Raw genomic sequence first — 18,893 nt, 5'->3', positions numbered from 1 at the left:
GGGGCAAAGTCTAGGGGGGAACCTGACTTTACCTTTTGGAGCAGGGAAGGAAGTGTAACTGTGGTCAGAGGGGGGAAGGAAGTGAATTTGGAAGTGATGGCAGGGGGGGAGGGATTAGTGAAGGTGGGGGAAGGGGGGGAGATATTAGCCTTGATCGTTGCGACCTTATCAACGAAGAAGTCGTTGAGGGAGTCGCAAAGCGGTTGAGAAGGGGGGATCGAGGCCGTGGCTCTATTAGATGAGGCAAGCTCATGTACTGTGGCAAAAATCTCTTTAGATTGAGATTCAGCTGCTAGTATCCTGTTTGAGTAAAACAGGGTCTTGGCATCAAGTATGCTTTGTTTGTATACTTTGAGCACAGAGAGGTAGATGGTTTTTTTGGCGGGACTATATTCTCTTCTCCATGCGCGCTCTGCTCTGCGTGCGGCTAATTTCCTCTCCTTGAGATCGGGGGTAAACCAGCGATTGGCAGCATGGGCACGCTTCACCGTGATCCGTCTCAGGGGAGCAAAATCGTCGCCTGCCCGGGTCAGCCAGCCATCGATGGTAGTCAGCTGGTCCGGGGCGGCGAGGCCCGAGAGGTCAGGGCAGGAATTGGCCAGGGATGAGCAAAAAGATGGCATGTCTGCCTTACCCCATTTTCTAGCCCAGGTGTTCTTTGGGAGAAGAGGTTTAGGCACTGGGGCTAGCGCGAGGGAGAAGGAGATTGAAAAATGGTCCGACCAAGAACAGGGGGAGATGACAGGAGAAGTGGTGGGGATATTTAGGGTCCAAACCTGGTCGAGCGAGTGGCCATGAGCATGGGTGGGGCTGTGAACGAGGGGACAAAAGTTAAGACTGGTCATGAGGCTGGTGAATTCTTTGGAAAGGGGGGTTTCAGCGGGATCGTTGGGCCAAAAATTGAAGTCGCCCAACACCAACACTGAGGAGTTGTTAATAACCAGTGTGGCGAGGATGTCCTGAAGGCAGGAAACAAAATTGGAAGTTGTGTGAGGGGGTCGATAGATGAGAACAGCAGTAAGGGGGGTAGAGTAAGAGCTAGCACGAATTATTAGGCAGTCTACCTCAGGGATAAGAGGAGAGGGGAGTATTTGAAAGTGGGAGTCAGTATGTGTTATCAGGGCTACTCCACCGCCTCTCCTGCCCTCCGGGCGATCCGCACGAATGATGGAGTAAGAGGGAGGGAGTGCGGCTAGAACGTTGGGGAGGGAGTCTGCCTTAAGCCAGGTCTCTGTTAAGAACAAGAGGTCCGGGTTGTGGCTGTCGAGAAAATCGTGTAGCTCATGCTGATGGCTAACGACAGATCTGGTATTAAGGAGCGTGGCAGTGGTATTATAGGACGGCGTGTGGGGAACAGGCAAGATGGGATGAGTAGGCGCTGCGGCCCGAGGCCGAGGAAGACAACTTTGGATAACGGCGGGGGGTGCAGCGGGGGGGCTCGTAAGGAGATTTAAATGTTGTAATGTGTTAGACACAGTAGGACTAATGGTGCCAGGGATCCAGTGAGAAAGAAGCTCAGAGGAAGTGTATGACAGCGGGAGGGCATAAGGGAGAGCCCCCTGCCCCGGCCTGCCGCGGACGGGCGCAGACGGGCAGGACTCTGGCTTGACTCCGGCGAGCCTACGACGCGCCCGCTGCGCTCGTCCGCTGCGCTGACACATGGGGGACGTTTAAATAGAGGAGCAGCGTGGGGGGAGTGGCGTGGGTGGGGTCGGGCGAACCAGCCCGATCCAAGATGGCGGCCACTACCGCTAGGCGCCTGAGGTGGAATCAGCTGCCAGCCAGCCTCGCTGGGCCCCTGAAAAAGCAGGGTGAGGGTTAAAGGGTACCTGTTGAATTTCAGTACAGGTTATTCAACAGAATCAAGCAATTTAAAAACGAGTGCGTGTCGCCGCTTTCAATCGGCGTGACAACGCGCTAGGATGTGTGTGAAATAATTCATTATAGGATTAATTGTCATATATGGACTTTGGCACTACCTGTATAGCATGCCTGATTTATTTACATCTAATGTCTCTGCTTGCAGCAATTATTGTCTGGCTGTCATAGTGTTGTGATCAGGGAGGGCGTCTTGTCAGTGCTACACAAGCATGGCACGCTTCATTATCTTCTGACCAGTTCCCTCTACTATATGGACCACATTACATGGTAACAGTGCAGGTTCATCTGGCTTAGAAACCATGGCCTTGGAAGTGTGTGGGACTCATCCCAAAATGCCATGCTTGGAGGGTCCCATTGAAATGTGCTAAACCTTTTATCATATGAAATGCTGAAATATGCGGTGGGTGTCCATGTTTCGATGAAACTCTTTAAGCTGATATATATTTTTTTTTTTATATCTACAGGACCGGCAAAAAGTCTGCAGATCTAAGCGAGGATGAACCTGTAGGATGGTTTGAGTTGGAGGATGAATGGGATGAAGTAGAATTTAAAATGCAACAATGCAGGTTTGCCAAGGTAAAGTAATAGTTGGCAGCTAACAATTCCAATAATGGATGAGTATTTGAGTATTTATAATAACATGAATGGGTTTTGCATACATAATATTGCTACTCTTTGAAGCTGTTTGAAATGTTAAATCACTTATCTGTCTTTCCTATATGTTGGTGTGCTTATCTGTGAATACATGGCCAGTCAATTAATCAGTTCATCAATTAAATGAAGTTTACTTGAGCTGGCAAAAAGCATTAGAACATCTTTTCACTGCAGCCTTGCAATATGACAATGACTTTAGTAACACATAAGGAATAAGACAATTCATCTATTTGGCTTTCAAATACTTTTCATACAAATAAGACACTTAAGTGCTAATAGACTGTTTAGGGCGACCTTGTAACGTTTTTACATTGGTGCTATTTCTACAGGTTTTACAATGTCGAAGCAATCAGTAGGGCATTAGATACTTTCATGTTTCACCACATGGTACCAGTGTCAACACGTGCATTTCCTGGTAGTGCAAGAGCCCATACATCCACTATTGTGTGCCTCCACTCTACTGTTATGTATCATAAATAATTTATTATCTTAAAATTAACTCGCTTGTCACTTGAAATGTAATTCAGACCAAATCTACTGCAGTATGATACTGATTTTAGGTGGGGTAAGTTCCGGGTTTTGGCTAGTCACCCGCAGAAGACAATACCCTAAGCGTCTGTTGATCATTGAACTTTAAGAGTCAATGAATGAAAAAATATTGATTTACTGAGACTGATACACTGACTGCAATTCCATTTGTGCAGTATCCTAGAAATAGGAAGGTCTTGCATATCAGTAAATCTGCCTTTCCTTCTATGATACTTGAAATCTGTGCACACTTTCAAAACTGGAATGCTACTTTGAGCAAATAAATGATTTTGCACGTAAGTGGCCATTGTGAAATGATTCTTTGTCCAGCGTAAAGTTCATTCCATTTTTTATCTTGGACCAGTGACAAAATATAATTTTTAAATGTCTTCATAAATGTTAAAAATTCTTAAGCCCTACTTTCAAAAGCACCGCATTTTATGTGGCCATCCATAAGCAATATGCATTCTGTGTTGTCCTGGGATACTACTATAGTCAGCAGATATTAAGCATCTAGATGAAAACTTACTGGTTACAGAATGTTGTACATTTTAATTAAGTATTTACTTTGGTATCTTTCATTTTGATTAGTTTTTTTTTTTTTACTTCAGTTGTATAATTCTATAGCTTCATATACTTTACAGATGTTTTGACACTACATCAATTTCTCATTTATTTAGCTTTCCACATAGTGTCAGTATATTTTGGTACAAGTTAATCCGTTTTCTGAACTTTGAGGTTTTGCCTTCTAAGAATTGGGCTTTAGAAAGGGAACCTACTTAATGTGTTGTTTTACAAGTCAGTCATTAAATTGACAACAAATATCTTCACAGTATTTGATGGTGAAGTTTTTGTGCACACGAGAAGATACAGCGGAACGTCTTGGAGTCCAAGGTCTGACTGCTTCTGGCTATCTTCAAACAGTTTCTGCCGACAAGAACACAATTACGCAGTGCTTGAGGTGTGTCCAGATGAGAGATGAGACCTTTTGTGGAATGACATTACTTCTGAAAACTCTGCAATTCATTCAGCAACTAGCACTAGATATGGTAATTCCACTTTCTAAATGTCAACTTATTTACCATTATGAGTTTAAACAAATATGTTCTGTTGCTTAATGACAAGTTTGGAAGATGGTATTTGTAGTTAGGTAGCTGCATGATCAGTACCATTGCTTCATCTAGGTCTCCTGAAGTCATCATTCACATGTGGCTTGCCTTTTTATTTATATTTTATGCTAATACTAAGGTTAATGTCTTACTAGAAATATATGAATACTGTGTGAACATAATCATTGAAAGGATGGTGTGTGGAGGTCTTAGAACGATTTTGAGATAAATCTTTGTTTAGGTCCTGAATAAAGTGAACTCTTGAGTTTTCTAATGTAGGAAACCTTTCTCTGTGCTTAGGTTTGTAACCTGCTAGTAAGTATTATTTGGACTGTTCACTCTCCATTAACACGAGTTGTAAGCTATGGTGTATAAATTGATATCCTGACACTTGTTCATAACAGTTACTCCTGTTTAGGTCACAAACATGCATCAAACTACTTGGACGTATGTTTAGATTAATCCTGCAAAAGGATGTTCAGCACATGAAATAGTGGTGTGGCAAAAATAGTGCAAAAATATGAATGTCTTCCCATCAGAGGATTGACAAAGGTTGTTGAGCCTTGTGTGGAAATTGTAACTTTCAGTCGCCTGTGTATGTGCCACACACCAGCCTAAGCAGTTCTTATTTCATAGTTGACTCCAGTGACATTGTCTGATTAAAGGAGATGAAAGCAGTTATTTTGTCTTTCTATATCTGAAAGAAACACGTTAGTTAGATACCTCACCTTAGAATATCCCCAGGCATCAGGCTGGATCCGGAAATATTTTTCATCAGCAATACATCTTGCGCGTCGCTAGGCGTCGTCTGCGGCTCCGCGTCCGTCGTCTGCGTCGTGCGCCGGAATGACGTCGCCGGAGTACTTAGACACCGCCCTTGCGCGCTGACGGCAGTTCTTCTTTTTTCAGCGCCGATCCGGGAAGAGCTTACCCCTTTAGTCACTTTTTGACTAAAACTTTTTGGACTCTTTTGTCTACTCATCGACTTGAACTGGTGCCGGTAGGATGCCTGGGTTTAAAGCCTGTGACTCCTGTCACCGACTGATGTCGGTAACGGACCACCATCGCCGGTGCCTTTACTGCCTTGGGGCTGATCACGATGCGGAGTCGTGCCTCGACTGCCAGGCCTTGACCTCGAAGGTTAGGTGGGAGCGGTGCCGTCGTCGACTGGTTATCCAGGCCTTTACTTCCCAAACCTCCTTCCCGTCCGCTCCCCTGGATCGGGAATCCAAGAGACTGGAGCGGTTTGTCAAAAAGCTGTTCTCCTCCCTTAGGTTAGTGCTGCGGTCTATTAACACCGCTTGTCTCTTGGACCGTTACTCCCACTCTCTGAGGGATACGGTGGAGGACGTGCTGCCCCTGTGTCCGGAGGAGGCCCGGACATGGCTCGCCCCAGGCTCTTGCCGACGGGCGGGACGCAGCGCGGTATGCCATCCGATGGGGTTTGGACACGACGGACTTGCTTGGCAGGGCAATGTCGTCCACGGTGGCGCTTTGTCGTCACGCCTGGTTGCGGTCCACGTCTTTTTCCGGGGATGTCCAGAGCACCCTCATGGACATGCCCTTTGATGGCGATCGCCTCTTTGACGCCAAAGTGGACAGTGCGCTGGAGCGCTTTAAGGACTCCAGGGCCAAGTCCTTGGGTCTCTCCGCCCCGTGCCTGCAAACCTCCGCTTTTCGCCCCTTTCGTGGCCAAGGAAGGGGCGCCCCCTCACGTCCACCTAGCCACAGGCCGCAGAACCATCCTCCACGCAGACGTGGATTCCGCCGAGGCGGTACAGGGGGACAACGTGCCGGTTCATCCACATCCACCCCAGCAGCATCCGCCTCAAAGCCTTCCTAGTTCGTGCTTTCAGGCCCATTCCACGCCAGTGGGAGGCAGAGTTCGCCATCACCTGCTCCACTGGCGTTCCATCACTTCCGACAGGTGGGTGCTGCAAATTGTCTGAAGGGGCTACTCCCTCCCCTTCGAGACGACCCCTCCAGCCATGCCACCGCAGTGCCACCGCATGTCGGGGGATCACTTGAATCTTCTACGGGAGGAAGTTACAGCCCTCTTGGCCAAAGGGGCCGTCGAGCGCGTTCCTGGGCCAGAAGTAGGCCGTGGTTGTTATTCCCACTACTTTCTGGTTCCCAAGAATGGCAAACAGGGCCTACGCCCTATCTTGGACCTCAGGAGCGTCAACGCCTTCTTCCGGAAGGAGAGGTTCAAGATGCTCACCTTAGCTCAGGTTCTGGCTGTCCTGGACCCAGGAGACTGGATGGTAGCGTTGGGCTTGCAGGGCGCTTATTTTCACATCCCCGTCCTGCTGGCCCACCGGCGTTACCTGCGGTTCACGGTGGGTCAGGAGCATTTTCAGTTTACTGTGCTCCCCTTCGGCCTCACCAGTGCCCCTCGGGTGTTCACGAAAGTGATGGCGGTGGTCGCAGCTCATCTGCGCCGATCAGGGGTTCCAGTCTTGTCTCGACGACTGGCTGTTGAAGGCGGGCTCGCCCCAGCAAGTCATCTCCCACCTCCAGACTACGGCCGACCTCCTGCATTTGCTGGGGTTCTCCATCAATGTGCCGAAGTCGTATCTGAGTCCCTCCCAGAAGCTCCTCTTCATCGGAGCGGTTCTGGACTCGGCGCAGTTCCGGGGTTATCCTCCGGAACAGCGGGTCCGGGATATTCAGGCTCTGATTCCCATCTTTCAGCCTCTATCCCGGGTTTCGGTCAGGTTGGTGATGCGGCTTCTGGGTCTGATGGCCTCCTGCATCCTGTTAGTGCATCACGCCAGGTGGTGAATGCGGGCTCTGCAGTGGGACCTGAAGTTTCAGTGGGCCCAGCATCGGGGCAACCTGTCCGACCATGTCTTGATCTTGGAGGGCACTGCGCAGCAGTTGCAGTGGTCGATCACAGACTGCGATTGGGTCAGCGGCAGATCCCTCTCCCTACCCCAACCGGAGCACGTAGTAGTGACGGATGCGTCCCTCCTGGGATGGGGGGGGGGCCACATGGGGGAGGCGGAGATCAGAGGACTCTGGTCTCCGGCGGAGTCCCGGCTCCATATCAACCTTTTGGAGCTGAGAGCGATCCGACTTGCACTGAAGGCATTCCTTCCCGTTGTCCGGGGAAGTGTGGTGCAGGTGTTCAAGGACAACATCACCGCCATGTGGTATTGCAACAAACAGGGTGGGGTGGGGTCGTGGACCCTTTGTCAGGAGGCTCTGCGCCTCTGGACATGGCTGGAACATCAGGGCATCACCCTGGTGGTTCAACATCTGGCGGGCTCTCTGAACGCCAGCGCAGACAAACTCAGCCGCCGGTGCATGATGGATCACGAATGGCGTCTAAACTCTGACGTGGCGCAAGGCCTCTTTCGGCAGAGGGTAGAGCCTTGGTTAGATCTATTCGCCACTGAAGAGAACGCGCAATATCAGCAGTTCTGCGCGTTGGAATTTCCAAGGCGGCACTCGCTCGGGGATGCCTTTCGTCGCGAGTGGAGTTGCGGTCTGCTGTACGCCTTTCCGCCTATACCACTTCTGCCCAGAGTGCTGAAGAAGATCAGGCGCGACCGGGCCCAAGTCATCTTGGTGGTTCTGGGTTGGGCACGAAGATACTGGTATCACAAGCTACTCAGTCTGTCAATCGACCCCCGATACGACTGTCTTCAGGAGGACCTTCTGTCGCAGCAGCAGGGGAGGGTCCTCCACCCGAACCTGTCCAATCTCCACCTCCATGTGTGGAGATTGAGCGGCGACAGTTGATGCCATTTGACTTGCCTCCTGAAGTCTGCGATGTGATTCTGGCAGCCAGGCGCCCTCCACAAAATCGGAATACGCCTGCAGGTGGAACAAATTTGTGGCATGGTGCACAGCAAAGGCTGTGGATCCTCTTTCCGCCCCTCTTTCTGAGGTTCTCCTCTTTCTTCTTTCCATGGCCCAGCAGGACTTTGCTCTGGGCACTCCTAAAGGTTATCTTTCAGCTATTTCTGCATTCTTACGGCTTCCTGATCAGCCTTCTCTTATCAAATCCCCTGTTGTTTCTCGCTTCTTCAAAGGCATTACTCACATGCTTCCTCCTGTCCCTTTCGTAATGCCTCAGTGGGATTTGAACCTGGTCTTGACATATCTGATGTGCGCTCCCTTTGAGCCTCTACATAATTGTGCCCTTCGTCTTCTGGCTCTTAAGACTGCTTTTCTGGTAGCCATCACCCCGGCTAGATGGGTGAGTGAGCTCCAGGCTCTATATTCTAAGTCTCCTTTTCTTTCTGTCCATCCGGACAAGGTCGTCCTCCGGACTCATCCTTCCTTTCTTCCGAAAATGATGACTGCCTTTCACATCGGGCAGTCTGTCACGTTGTCCACCTTCTTTCCGCCTCCGCATCCTTCGAAGGAGGAAGAGCGGCTCCACCGTCTGGACCCAAAACGGGCACTGTCCTTTTATTTGGACCGCACCAAACAGTTCCGGGTGGACGACCAACTCTTTGTTGGCTACGTGGGTGCTAAGAAGGGGCGGGCGGTACACAAGCGAACCATCTTGCGGTGATTCGTATTGTGTATAAAAGCTTGTTACTCCTTGGTTAAAAAGGATCCTCCTGTAGGGCTGAGGGCCCATTCCACCCGGGACACAGCGGCGACTACTGCCCTGGGCCGAGGAGTTCCCTTGCAGGAGATCTGTCAGGCAGCAACGTTGGCCTCGCTGCACACGTTTGCCAAGCATTATTGCCTCGACAGCCAAGTCCGGAGAGACGGCTTCTTTGGCCGTTCTGTTCTCCAGGACTTTCTGGTGTGATCTTGGTTCGCAGACCCACCACCGGGGTTGGCATTGCTCGGGTATCTATTCTAAGGTGAGGAATCTAACTAACGTGTTTCTTTCAGATGAACAAGTTACTTGCCTTCGGTAACGATCTATCTGTAAGAAACATTAGTTAGTTAGATTCCTCACTGACCCACCCATCCTCCCCGCTCTGCGAACCAACATCTAGGGTTAAGGTTGTCCTTTTCAGGGCCCTAGACTTTTTGGCACCAGTGTCGGTCTCTTGCATGGCTCTGCGTTCCTGGCGCGGTAAGCTGTGTACAAGAACTGACGTCAGCGCGCGAGGGCGGCGTCTAAGTACTCCGGCGACATCATTCCGGCACACAACGCCGACGACTGACGCAGAGCCGCAGACGACGCCTAGCGACGCGCAAGGGGTATTGCTGATGAAAAATCTTTCCGTATCCAGCCTGACGCCTGGGGATATTCTAAGGTGAGGAATCTAACTAACTAATGTTTCTTACAGATACATTGTTACCGAAGGTAAGTAACTTGTTCTTCTAGTTAAGTTGTCCGGGTTCATTATTAGCTAACTACAAACGTGCAAACATCAATTGTTCCTTATGAGTTCTTCTTTACATATAAATATTAGATTATGTTTTCCTATTTTTAACAGATAGAAATGAATCTCTCTTAGGAACAAATAATGCAGATGCAGAAGCTGCATTATTTGTACTTCTATTTTTTAATTCAATGAAAACATTATATAAACAACTCAGTAGAAGATCAAAATGGATTTAGATACGTACTGCACAGTTGCTACTTTATTATCACACATTTAAAAAACAAACAAGTGGAAGAATTGTTTGCATAAATATACCACGTCAAAGATCACAATTGCCCTATCACCATAAGGCTTTCCCAGTATTCTTTACAAAGCCCATTGACAGGGTTATTTTTACTACTGTGCATTGAAGACCCCAGAACACTGTGTCTTTATTTCTTTATAAAACTTCTTGTAGAGAAATGTGTCACTACATTCAAATTGTATTTTCACCTGTCTTCCGAATGCAAACATTTTTACTCGAGGTAAGTTTTAGTTGTAACTTCTTTTTATAAGGTTGACAGGTTATTAATAATTTAAGAACATGCAGTAAGGTGATGTATCCATATTCTAAAACTTATGCTTAACAAGCAACCCTCATCTGACTCCCTCCCCAGTTTAATCCTCCCGACACACCCCAAAAAAAACCACCTTGCAGGTATAGTACAGAAAAAGAAAATGAAACCCATACAGAATCTAAAACATGCTTTTTCCAAAATTAGGTGGTAGCCACGCAAACATAGGGTGGACTGTTCCTGCTATCAAATGGGTGCAGATCTCTTCTGGCTATAGAAGGCCAGCTAATTCCCCACTGTCCTTCTTCATATACTGCATGACCGGAAGCTAGACTACCAGTGAATCATCTTAGTCTTCTAAACCTTACAAAACCACATAGACTGCCATACTATTGAACTGTTTACAGTATCTTGCTCTAATTATCTTGTTCTTCAGCAGTGATTGGAGTATCACACTTCGTTCTCAGAGTGGCTCTCTTCTCAGTCTTCCTGCCTGATGATAAATTTCACCTTAGAGAGGATGTCCAGAATTGGAAACCCTACCATCTCTTTAATCACGGCATGGCTTTCTTTCAGTATAAATGTATTAGAAGACCTGATCAGGAAATGTGAACCATACCACATTTCCTCGAGCGGACCTTTTTGCTTTCTAGGAAAGTTTTATTGAGTGTGTTGGGAATCAGGTGCCATCTTAGCATGACTTAATGGATCATGATCTATGTTAGACCTCATAGTATGTTTTGTTATGTCTCCATAAAACTGTATCCAAAAACCTCCAGTTATTTTCGTGTTTTGATGCCCTAGCCCACATTTTTTTTATATTTCCCTTTTCCTCTGTCAGAATAGCACAAATAAGCATAATTCAAAACCACACTCTTATGCCATTGAATGTGGAAATCATTTAGTCAAGTGGGCTGTGTGGTTTCAAAAGAGCATTTCTGTTCTCTGTTTGCCTCACGCCATGTATCAGTTACTGGTTACAAAATCTGTATCTGTCATGTAAGTAAAAGGTCTCTTTGTCTTTGTTGAAACATTACATTTGTGTTTATGACACGTGTCTGCCATTACCTAAAAGCGTTTCTCTCTTTGTTAGGAATAAAGCCCTTATTAAAATGGATTTGGGTCTTTAGATATAGAAATGGAGTTCCAGATGATCTAATTGTAATACAGGCATTGTAGTGTGTCTCTTCTTGGAAGGCAAATCACGTCTTAAATCAGTCATCTGGTAACAGTTTAGTATATGTGGGCCTACTATTTGCAAGGTTCCCTCTTGGGCCGTCCACAAAGAGTTCTCAACCGAGCTGTCTTGGAACAGTCCTCAATATCCCAGAAGTTCAGACAACACTATTTCGAAGAGCCTTTACAAGTTTTGCCGAGAGACTGGGGGTTCTAGACTGCCACACTAAATACAGAAGGTCTCTTTTAAGGTCACCCAAGACCCTTGAGTATTTATGAGCTGGAAGGGATTAAACAACGTAGAGGAGTCTCTGATATTCATCTTTATTGTTGAGATATACACCACCAATAATATAACCGCATTTCAATCTGAGCAAGCTTTTTGATGACCTGTATTGGATGAGTATATTGGGAGCATAGTGTTTGTTGATTAATAGGCTCATATAAATTACCTCAGCCCAATTCTTTCTGAACTTTATTGACTGAATACTATTAGAAAAGGGCATCTGCTTGCTTATGTGCTGCATCTCTGAGGGTTATAGACTTTATTATTGACTTGGCAGCATTTATTTGTAGCCCTGATGCTTCCCAAAGCTAGTGAAAATATCGAAAGGCAAAATCAAAGTCATTGGCTTTGTCAAAGACTTCATGACTTGGCCTGCAAAATGTCTGATTCTATGTTCAGAACCCACAAAGGTGATCCCCCTGTGAATAATGAGGAAGCCACAAATGGCTTCTCAGTGGCTCAAGCGGAATGATACACAAAAGGTGAAACATTAGCCTGCCCTGCCATTTTAAGGTCTAAACACTTTTAAAAAGTTCAGATTGCCAGCCTGTATCTGAAATTCCTTAAATCTGTTCTTGTCGTTTTCTTTACATTAAATGTACTGAAGGCAGCATCTTTACAATCATGCCACCACAACAGGTCAGAAAATGTTGTGAGACTCTAGCAAATAACTTGACAAATTACATTGTTGATAGAAGAGGGGTGTCCAAATGGCAAATTATTATTTTTACTGGGCCTGTCAGAATCATTGCATCACTGCTTCTTCCTCATAAAACAACAGAAAGAGATTCAGGAAGCCCATAACACTTATTATTATCCATTATGTGGAAAGTCTCCCATGACAAGTGATATAAAGTATTTGCCTCAGATTAAATGTAAATATAACATCGGTCTACTCAATACAGAGTTTAGCACGGTTTTGGAAATAAGATTAGTTGTGATAATCTTAAAATGAAGTATTTATGAACTAATTGATGTGACGTTTATTTATATCGCTTTGAATAAGAAAATGGTTCCCTGTTAAGCAAAGAAGGTAATGGGTTGACCTCTTTGGAGGCAATCAGCCCCTCTCAGTCTAATTATTATTTTAAGTCATTCAGTACAAACTTGATGAATAATATTCCATCTGCAGCCTTTAACTTCAAAATGTCCCAGCCACCACTTGGAGCCCTGGAAATCTTTTACGTGCTGTCACATTGCTTGGTGACACCACTAAAGTTGCCGGGTGATGAACTAGCATCAACAACCTGAAATTTGTTTCTGTGCTGGTGCATGAGTTTATGGGTTTTAAATTGCTGTAGACGGAAACTTTGCTCACCCAGAAGACCGTTTTGAATGCTGTTTTTACATATTGAAATGTCCTTTAGGATAGCCCTGTCATGTATACTCAATTTTAAATACAACATCCCATCCACACAACTATAACGATTCTAAACAGGTAACCTTTTACCTAATAGCTTGCTCCTGTCTCTTCGACACTAGGCTCTTAGTGTTCTATCCGAAACCCTTTACCTGATGTACATAAACATGTCCCCAGGCACAGCAGATTTATTCTATATAAGGGTCACCACTTTTTATTCATCCTTGGCCAACAGGCAGCTGCGCATGATCGCACTTGTTTAGAAAAGCATTGGTGATTGTTTTCAAAACATTTATGATTGTTTTCAAAACATTCATGGTTGTTTTAAAAACATTGATTCTAGAAAAAACCCTGAGTGATCACTTTAGTATAAAAGACACTCACTCCCTCCTACAAATTAGAGGAGAATCTTTCCAGGCCGACATGGGGGTCCTGCATGCCAAATCTTTGACACACAGCGGTCTGACATCCCTTGCAGGTTGTCATCCTGACGCAGAGATGGGGTCCTTCGTTCTAAACCATTAGGTGAGAGGGCTGGTTCATCCCGATGGGTTTCTTGGCTACAGATGCACATATCTATACAAATATACACCTACACCTCTAGGTTAGGCTAGGAACATTTTAGTAAATTACTTAGGTCGTGCATTTTAGGAATATGCAAGTGCTGCTGTTTTTATCTGAACTGTTTCTGTTCATCATATTAGCATTATGCTAGAAATGTATCTAATATTCTCTATATTGGTACTAGCAATCTCTTTTGTATGCTTCTGTCTCCTGATTGTCACAGCATATATGTTTTACACAAGACTGTCACTGGACCAATAAATATTTATTGAAACGTCCTAATCGCCATCCTGTTTTTTTTTCTGAGGAAAAGCAAGCACAGGTGTCTGAGCGAAACGTACTGTACAGTTTTCCATGATTCCCGAGGAATCCATGTTGTCATTTTCAGTGGTTGCCAGTAACTACCTACACCTCTGTAGAATAAAGGGGGGGGGGGGGCTGGTAGTGGCACTGTAGAGCTTGCTTGTCTAATGGCTGACATATCCTGTGGGGGTGTCCGGAAGCAGTCGGGACACCAAGCCCTCAGTTTAAGTCATCCAAAACGCTCAGGTCCTGTGGATTCCTAGGAACTTCACAACAGAACTATTCGACCCGGAAATTAAACTAGTTGGGCGTGGCTTGCAATGCACGGCATGTGAGGAGCAGAGATTGAGGGGCAGCGGAGAGTGGGGCCGGTCGGTGGCGGTAACTCCTAGATAACTCCCAGAGCCAGACCAGCAAGACTGCGGCTCCCCGGGCAACCTCGGGCAATCCCTGACTAATTTTTGGCATTGCCCCATTCAGTCCACATGCTATCCACATGCTGCTGTCATCGCCAGCCCACCCATTTCAGCCCCTCCCACCTACCCCAGCACACAGAGGACAGCGAAAAAACGGAAGGAAGTGGTGGAGTGGGCTGGGCGTCTCTGCTAGAAAAGGGAATAGCAGCTATGTGAGGGGTAGGCATTAGGCAGCGGCACTCTAGGCTATGGTGTGGAAGCGGCCGGTAGTAGGCCGATGCGGCTTGCACCACACCGCAGGGGTCGCACACCTTCTGTTACACTAGCACCCAAACAGTGTGCGGATTGTTGTACTTTATACAGCTGTCACTCACAGAATGACCACTAACCTGTAATGCCCGAATCCACAGGAACGAAGAGCAGTCCCCCACTCTCTCCGAGGAGAGAGCCCCTATGAGTGCTACATATATCACTTTCACAGGCGACTCTCTTCTGTGAGACAGAGGGTGGAATTCTTTAAAGGACCACACCAACTCAGAAATATGGTAAACAGACTTCCCCACAACCAGGCAGACATTCTTCAGAATTCCCCAAATGAAATAAACAAGGGAAACAAACCATTACTACTGACCAGACTGCTCTGATAAAGTGCCCTCGCCTCCCTTTATTAAGATGCAATTGTATATTGGGAAGTGAGGGGGTTGGAGTATCACTACCATAAGTTCCTCCAGACATGAAGGGTAAAGGCACAACTAGGAGTTCAAGTCACTCCCACTAGGGTAGAACGAATACTCTTTCAAAAATCAGAACAAAGTCCAGTTCTGATCACCTGAGTGTCAAATTTGAGGAAGTCTTTTAACAAAATATGCTAAAAGCAAGAAGCGAAAAAGGTTTGTCAGTGCACTGACCTTTGTTGTTAATGGAAAGCGCTCCAGCTCTGGGAAATGTTACCTCCGTGAAGAAACAAGATACCAAGACATCCGTCTTTGGTGTGAAAACGAAAGCACACTCCTTGGGATGCCTGCAGGGGTGTATGTGGAGTGACGCACAGGTGGTGTTTGCAGCCGGTTCCAGCCAAACACAGAAAAGCAGGTCTCCAAAGAAAAGGGAACGGAAAGGAGTGCAATGAAACAGCGACTCCTAGAGGAAGGTCTTCCTGTTCTGGGAATGAGCGCTACAGTCGAGGGAAGTTCAAAACCTGAAGCCGCCAGCCAGGTGGGTAGGACGTGGTCTCGTATCAGGTACGTTAAGCCAAGCATTGGCTGGAGCGGTTTTAAACTCTTTGTAGGGGGTCTGCCCCAAACACCGACTCCTATCAATCGGCAAAGACCGCTTGTCCCTCCAAGGACTGTACATAAAGTTTAGTTCTTGGCTATGAGAATTCTTTTTTTTTACATTTAAATGTTTGGTCCTATTGCAGAAGGCCCTCGACTCCATTTTAGCCTATTCCAGGCTATTGCACATAACGCTCGAGGCCTGACATCAGCGCCGCAGCCCAGCCCTCAAGCACCCTCTTGAGCTACCAACATCCTGCATCAATGACCCAGTAAGTCCTGGCTCAGTGGCAGGCTCTGAGGTGGAGGAAATAGCGGTGGCAGCGGTTGAGGTAGGGTGAGACAGCTAAACCGGGGTATGCTGTGGTGCTAGGGCAGTGAGCTCTTGAGTGAATCGTGTCCACCACCAACCTAACTCACTCTCTGCATAGCCATCAGTGAATTGGAGACATAGGTAGTGGCACTGTAGAGCTAGCTGGTCTAACGGCTGACATATCCTGTTTGGGTGTTCGGAAGCGTTCGGGACACCAAGCCCTCAGTTTCGGTCATTCGAAATGTGCAAGTCCTGGGGATTCCTAGGGACTACACGACTTGACACTCAACGTTGGTTTGGTTCTCATACTAACAGTAAATAGCTGAGTAGTTCAGTCGTGCTTTCTCAGAAAGCCCTACTCGCACCTTTTCAGAGATGTCTGAAGTGGGTAGGGGAAATCCACCTCAGCTGAGCAGATATATTCTGTGTATTGGCTGAAAGTTTAGCAAGCTTGTAAGAATAAACGGTTCCTCACATTGTGCAAAACCCTAACTCTTAAACTTACTCCTCTCTGACTGAGCCCGCAAGTAGCTCGGGGGAACACAAAGTTGCAAATGCTCTTAACATCTCAGAAAACTGCAGACATGCAGTTACTATGAAATTGTTAGAGCACGGCATAACAGGAACTGGTGGCTGTGTTACCTTTGTGATCGAGGCACCCAAGGTGTTCGGATCAGAGGTATTCTATTCCTGGGTTCAGTTCCCACCTGCAGATCCGGGGACTAAAGTGTTTCACACATACATTGTAGCAGAACCACTGGAAGAATACATTCCATACTAAGACATTGTAGCCTGTTAACTTACCAGCAGCATAAAAGCTGGTTTAAAGGTGCCCTCTCACACACATCTGTTGTGCGACTCGGTCCGCTCAGCATAGGAGGAACCTGGACAGTCTTAGCGACATACACTCTACACCCCGAGATAGATAAACTATCAGTGGATCAAGTATGTAAAATATGCAAAGACATAGGCAGACTACAGACACATTGTCCAGTTTGTCATGCGAACGTTGAAAGTCCAACCTGCGAGAAATGCTCCGCCTGGTCCACATTAGACTGTCTATAATTAACCCACAGACACTGAAATCAGTAATGGGGACAATTCCTTCGAAACTGGAGCAAATTCTGTTCTGGATAGCACAGAGAATTGCACAGCTGGAAGCAGCATTTCCCCATAACGGTCCACAGGAAAAACATAGCATGCTAACCATTTGCTTGCCAATGGGGATGGTTCCCTCGATTGATGATTGTACCACTTGGGGAACAATCTTTGCTGCCGTTTACATCAGAATACACTATATTCCTTCCTTAGCAGTAGTTCCAGAAGTATTGAAACAAATACAGAATGAGTACGGGGCAGGACCTGCCCTGGACTTGGGAATGAAATTGTTGGGTGATTTTGCCCCAGTCTTGCAATAATGCAGAGTAATATAAAAGGGAAGGGAGCAGCAGTGGCCATATACAGCCGCCTAAGGGAAATAGCACATAGAAATAGGGAGCAAGACTTACCAAAAATTAACAAGGAAACTTGCGCTGAATTAGGTAGAGATAATTTGGCAACCAAAGCAGGGAAGCCACAAATGGCAGGTAGTCCTGACAAAGACAACTCAAAGCAAGCACCCACTTCTATAAAGAAATGGGAAAATAATTTTAAAAAAAATAATAATTAGGAAAATAATTCATGATCAAGGGGTGGGTATCCCCAATGGGAGTCCTCTAAAAAGAGGTACAACCTTAGGAATAGTTATAACATTAAAGAACCTGCCAGTTATCAGGACACTGATACACGTTCCTTTCGTTCCTTCCAGGGTTCATCAAAAAACTCTTGAGAGGGACGGCCAATCAGAACAAAAGCAAGAAGGTCAAACAAAGACAAAAAGGGAAACACATTGCACTTTAGATTACATTATCAAACAGGAAGAGCAACATAAAGCAAAACCGCAATTCAAAAAGAAGAAAGTAGCAGGCTCAAAAATTAGAAATACCCAGGTTACTGAGGACTCAGCTTCTGAATGGGGAATGGGCTCTGACGATGCTAGACATCACGGCAGAAGTAACAATAGCTTGCCAGAACGTGAAGGATTTTCTGGTGACAGCAGTATTGAATGAGCACATCACGGTGGCAACACCTGATACCAGAGTTAGTGTCCTGCATAGACTGTGCAAAATTACACATCAAATAGAGAGGGACATCTCAAGAAAGGTTAAATGTCTCTTTTGGGAGAACTTAACATATGGATATGACATACTGCTAGCAGAAAGGGATTGGCCGCCTGAGTTCGTGATGGAGTGCCCAAAAGAGGAAAGTGTAATTTTGCCTGCTTTCTCCGACCTCGTTCCAGAATCTCAAAAACATTAATACGCGCAGGAGTGGGCGCTAGCTTAAGCATTATACTGCAACCATGTAGGGTGGGACGTGGAGTCTACTCACCACGAAATCCTGTTAAAATCTACTCCAAATCCACAGAGACAGTACCCTATAAAGAACAATGCAAAAAGACAGGTCAAAGAAATCTTAGACCAACTTGAATACCCATGTGTAATTGAGACTTGCACCTCCCCGATGAATAATCCTTTGTTTCCAGTACGAAACCTGACAGTACATATCGTTTAGTTTTAGATTACCGACATTTGAACACATGCACACGAACATTTGCAGTTCAAAATGCACACAGTGCTGCATTAATGTATAACATTGTGCAGAAAAATACAAAACTACATTCCATATCTCGAATGGATTCTTCTGCCAGAATATAGCTCCAGAAAGCAGGTATTTGTCAGCATTTTCTGCCTCAACGGTATAAGAACAGCCCGTGGCTATTCTCGGCAAGAGTGTCGGAGTTATTACAAACATATGGCGAGGAAACTGTGTCCTATGTAGATGACATCTATCTGACGGACGTTGAATCACTTGAACACTTGAGCAGGGTGAACAACATAATTGTGGGATTCGCCAATTTGGGCTACAAATTAAATTACGTTTTTTTTTATTGCCCATATTAATGTCCTATTTTTGGGATATGAACTGTCAAGTGAAGGCAAGAGCCTGACGGCCAATATTTTAGAAAGGTGCGCACTGCTCCAACCTCCTAAGACTCTCAGATGTTTGCAATCCATCTTATGATTTCTGAATTTTGGTATAACATGCATTCTAGATTACGCAGAAAGAGTAA

The 18,893-nt window shown here is 46.0% G+C and overlaps 1 protein-coding gene across 2 annotated transcripts in view; it reads left to right on the top strand.

Moving 5' to 3' along the window:
* Positions 1-18,893, top strand: part of ZZEF1 (zinc finger ZZ-type and EF-hand domain containing 1) — a 1,433,434-nt gene that overhangs the window by 329,537 nt on the left and 1,085,004 nt on the right. Inside the window, exons 12-13 of one of the 2 annotated variants that reach the window (XM_085649579.1) lie at positions 2,346-2,457; positions 3,897-4,112. In XM_085649579.1, the coding sequence (XP_085505705.1) occupies positions 2,346-2,457; positions 3,897-4,112 (328 nt within the window). The remainder of the gene's footprint in view (positions 1-2,345; positions 2,458-3,896; positions 4,113-18,893) is intronic. The other variant, XM_085649580.1, reaches the window with a different exon arrangement.

The sequence above is a fragment of the Triturus cristatus genome, chromosome 3_2 (genome assembly GCF_964204655.1).
Source record: "Triturus cristatus chromosome 3_2, aTriCri1.1, whole genome shotgun sequence".
In the NCBI taxonomy this organism is placed as follows: Eukaryota; Metazoa; Chordata; class Amphibia; order Caudata; family Salamandridae; genus Triturus; species Triturus cristatus.
Note: the sequence above shows the minus strand (reverse complement) of the source record. Positions and strands in the feature narration are given on the sequence as shown.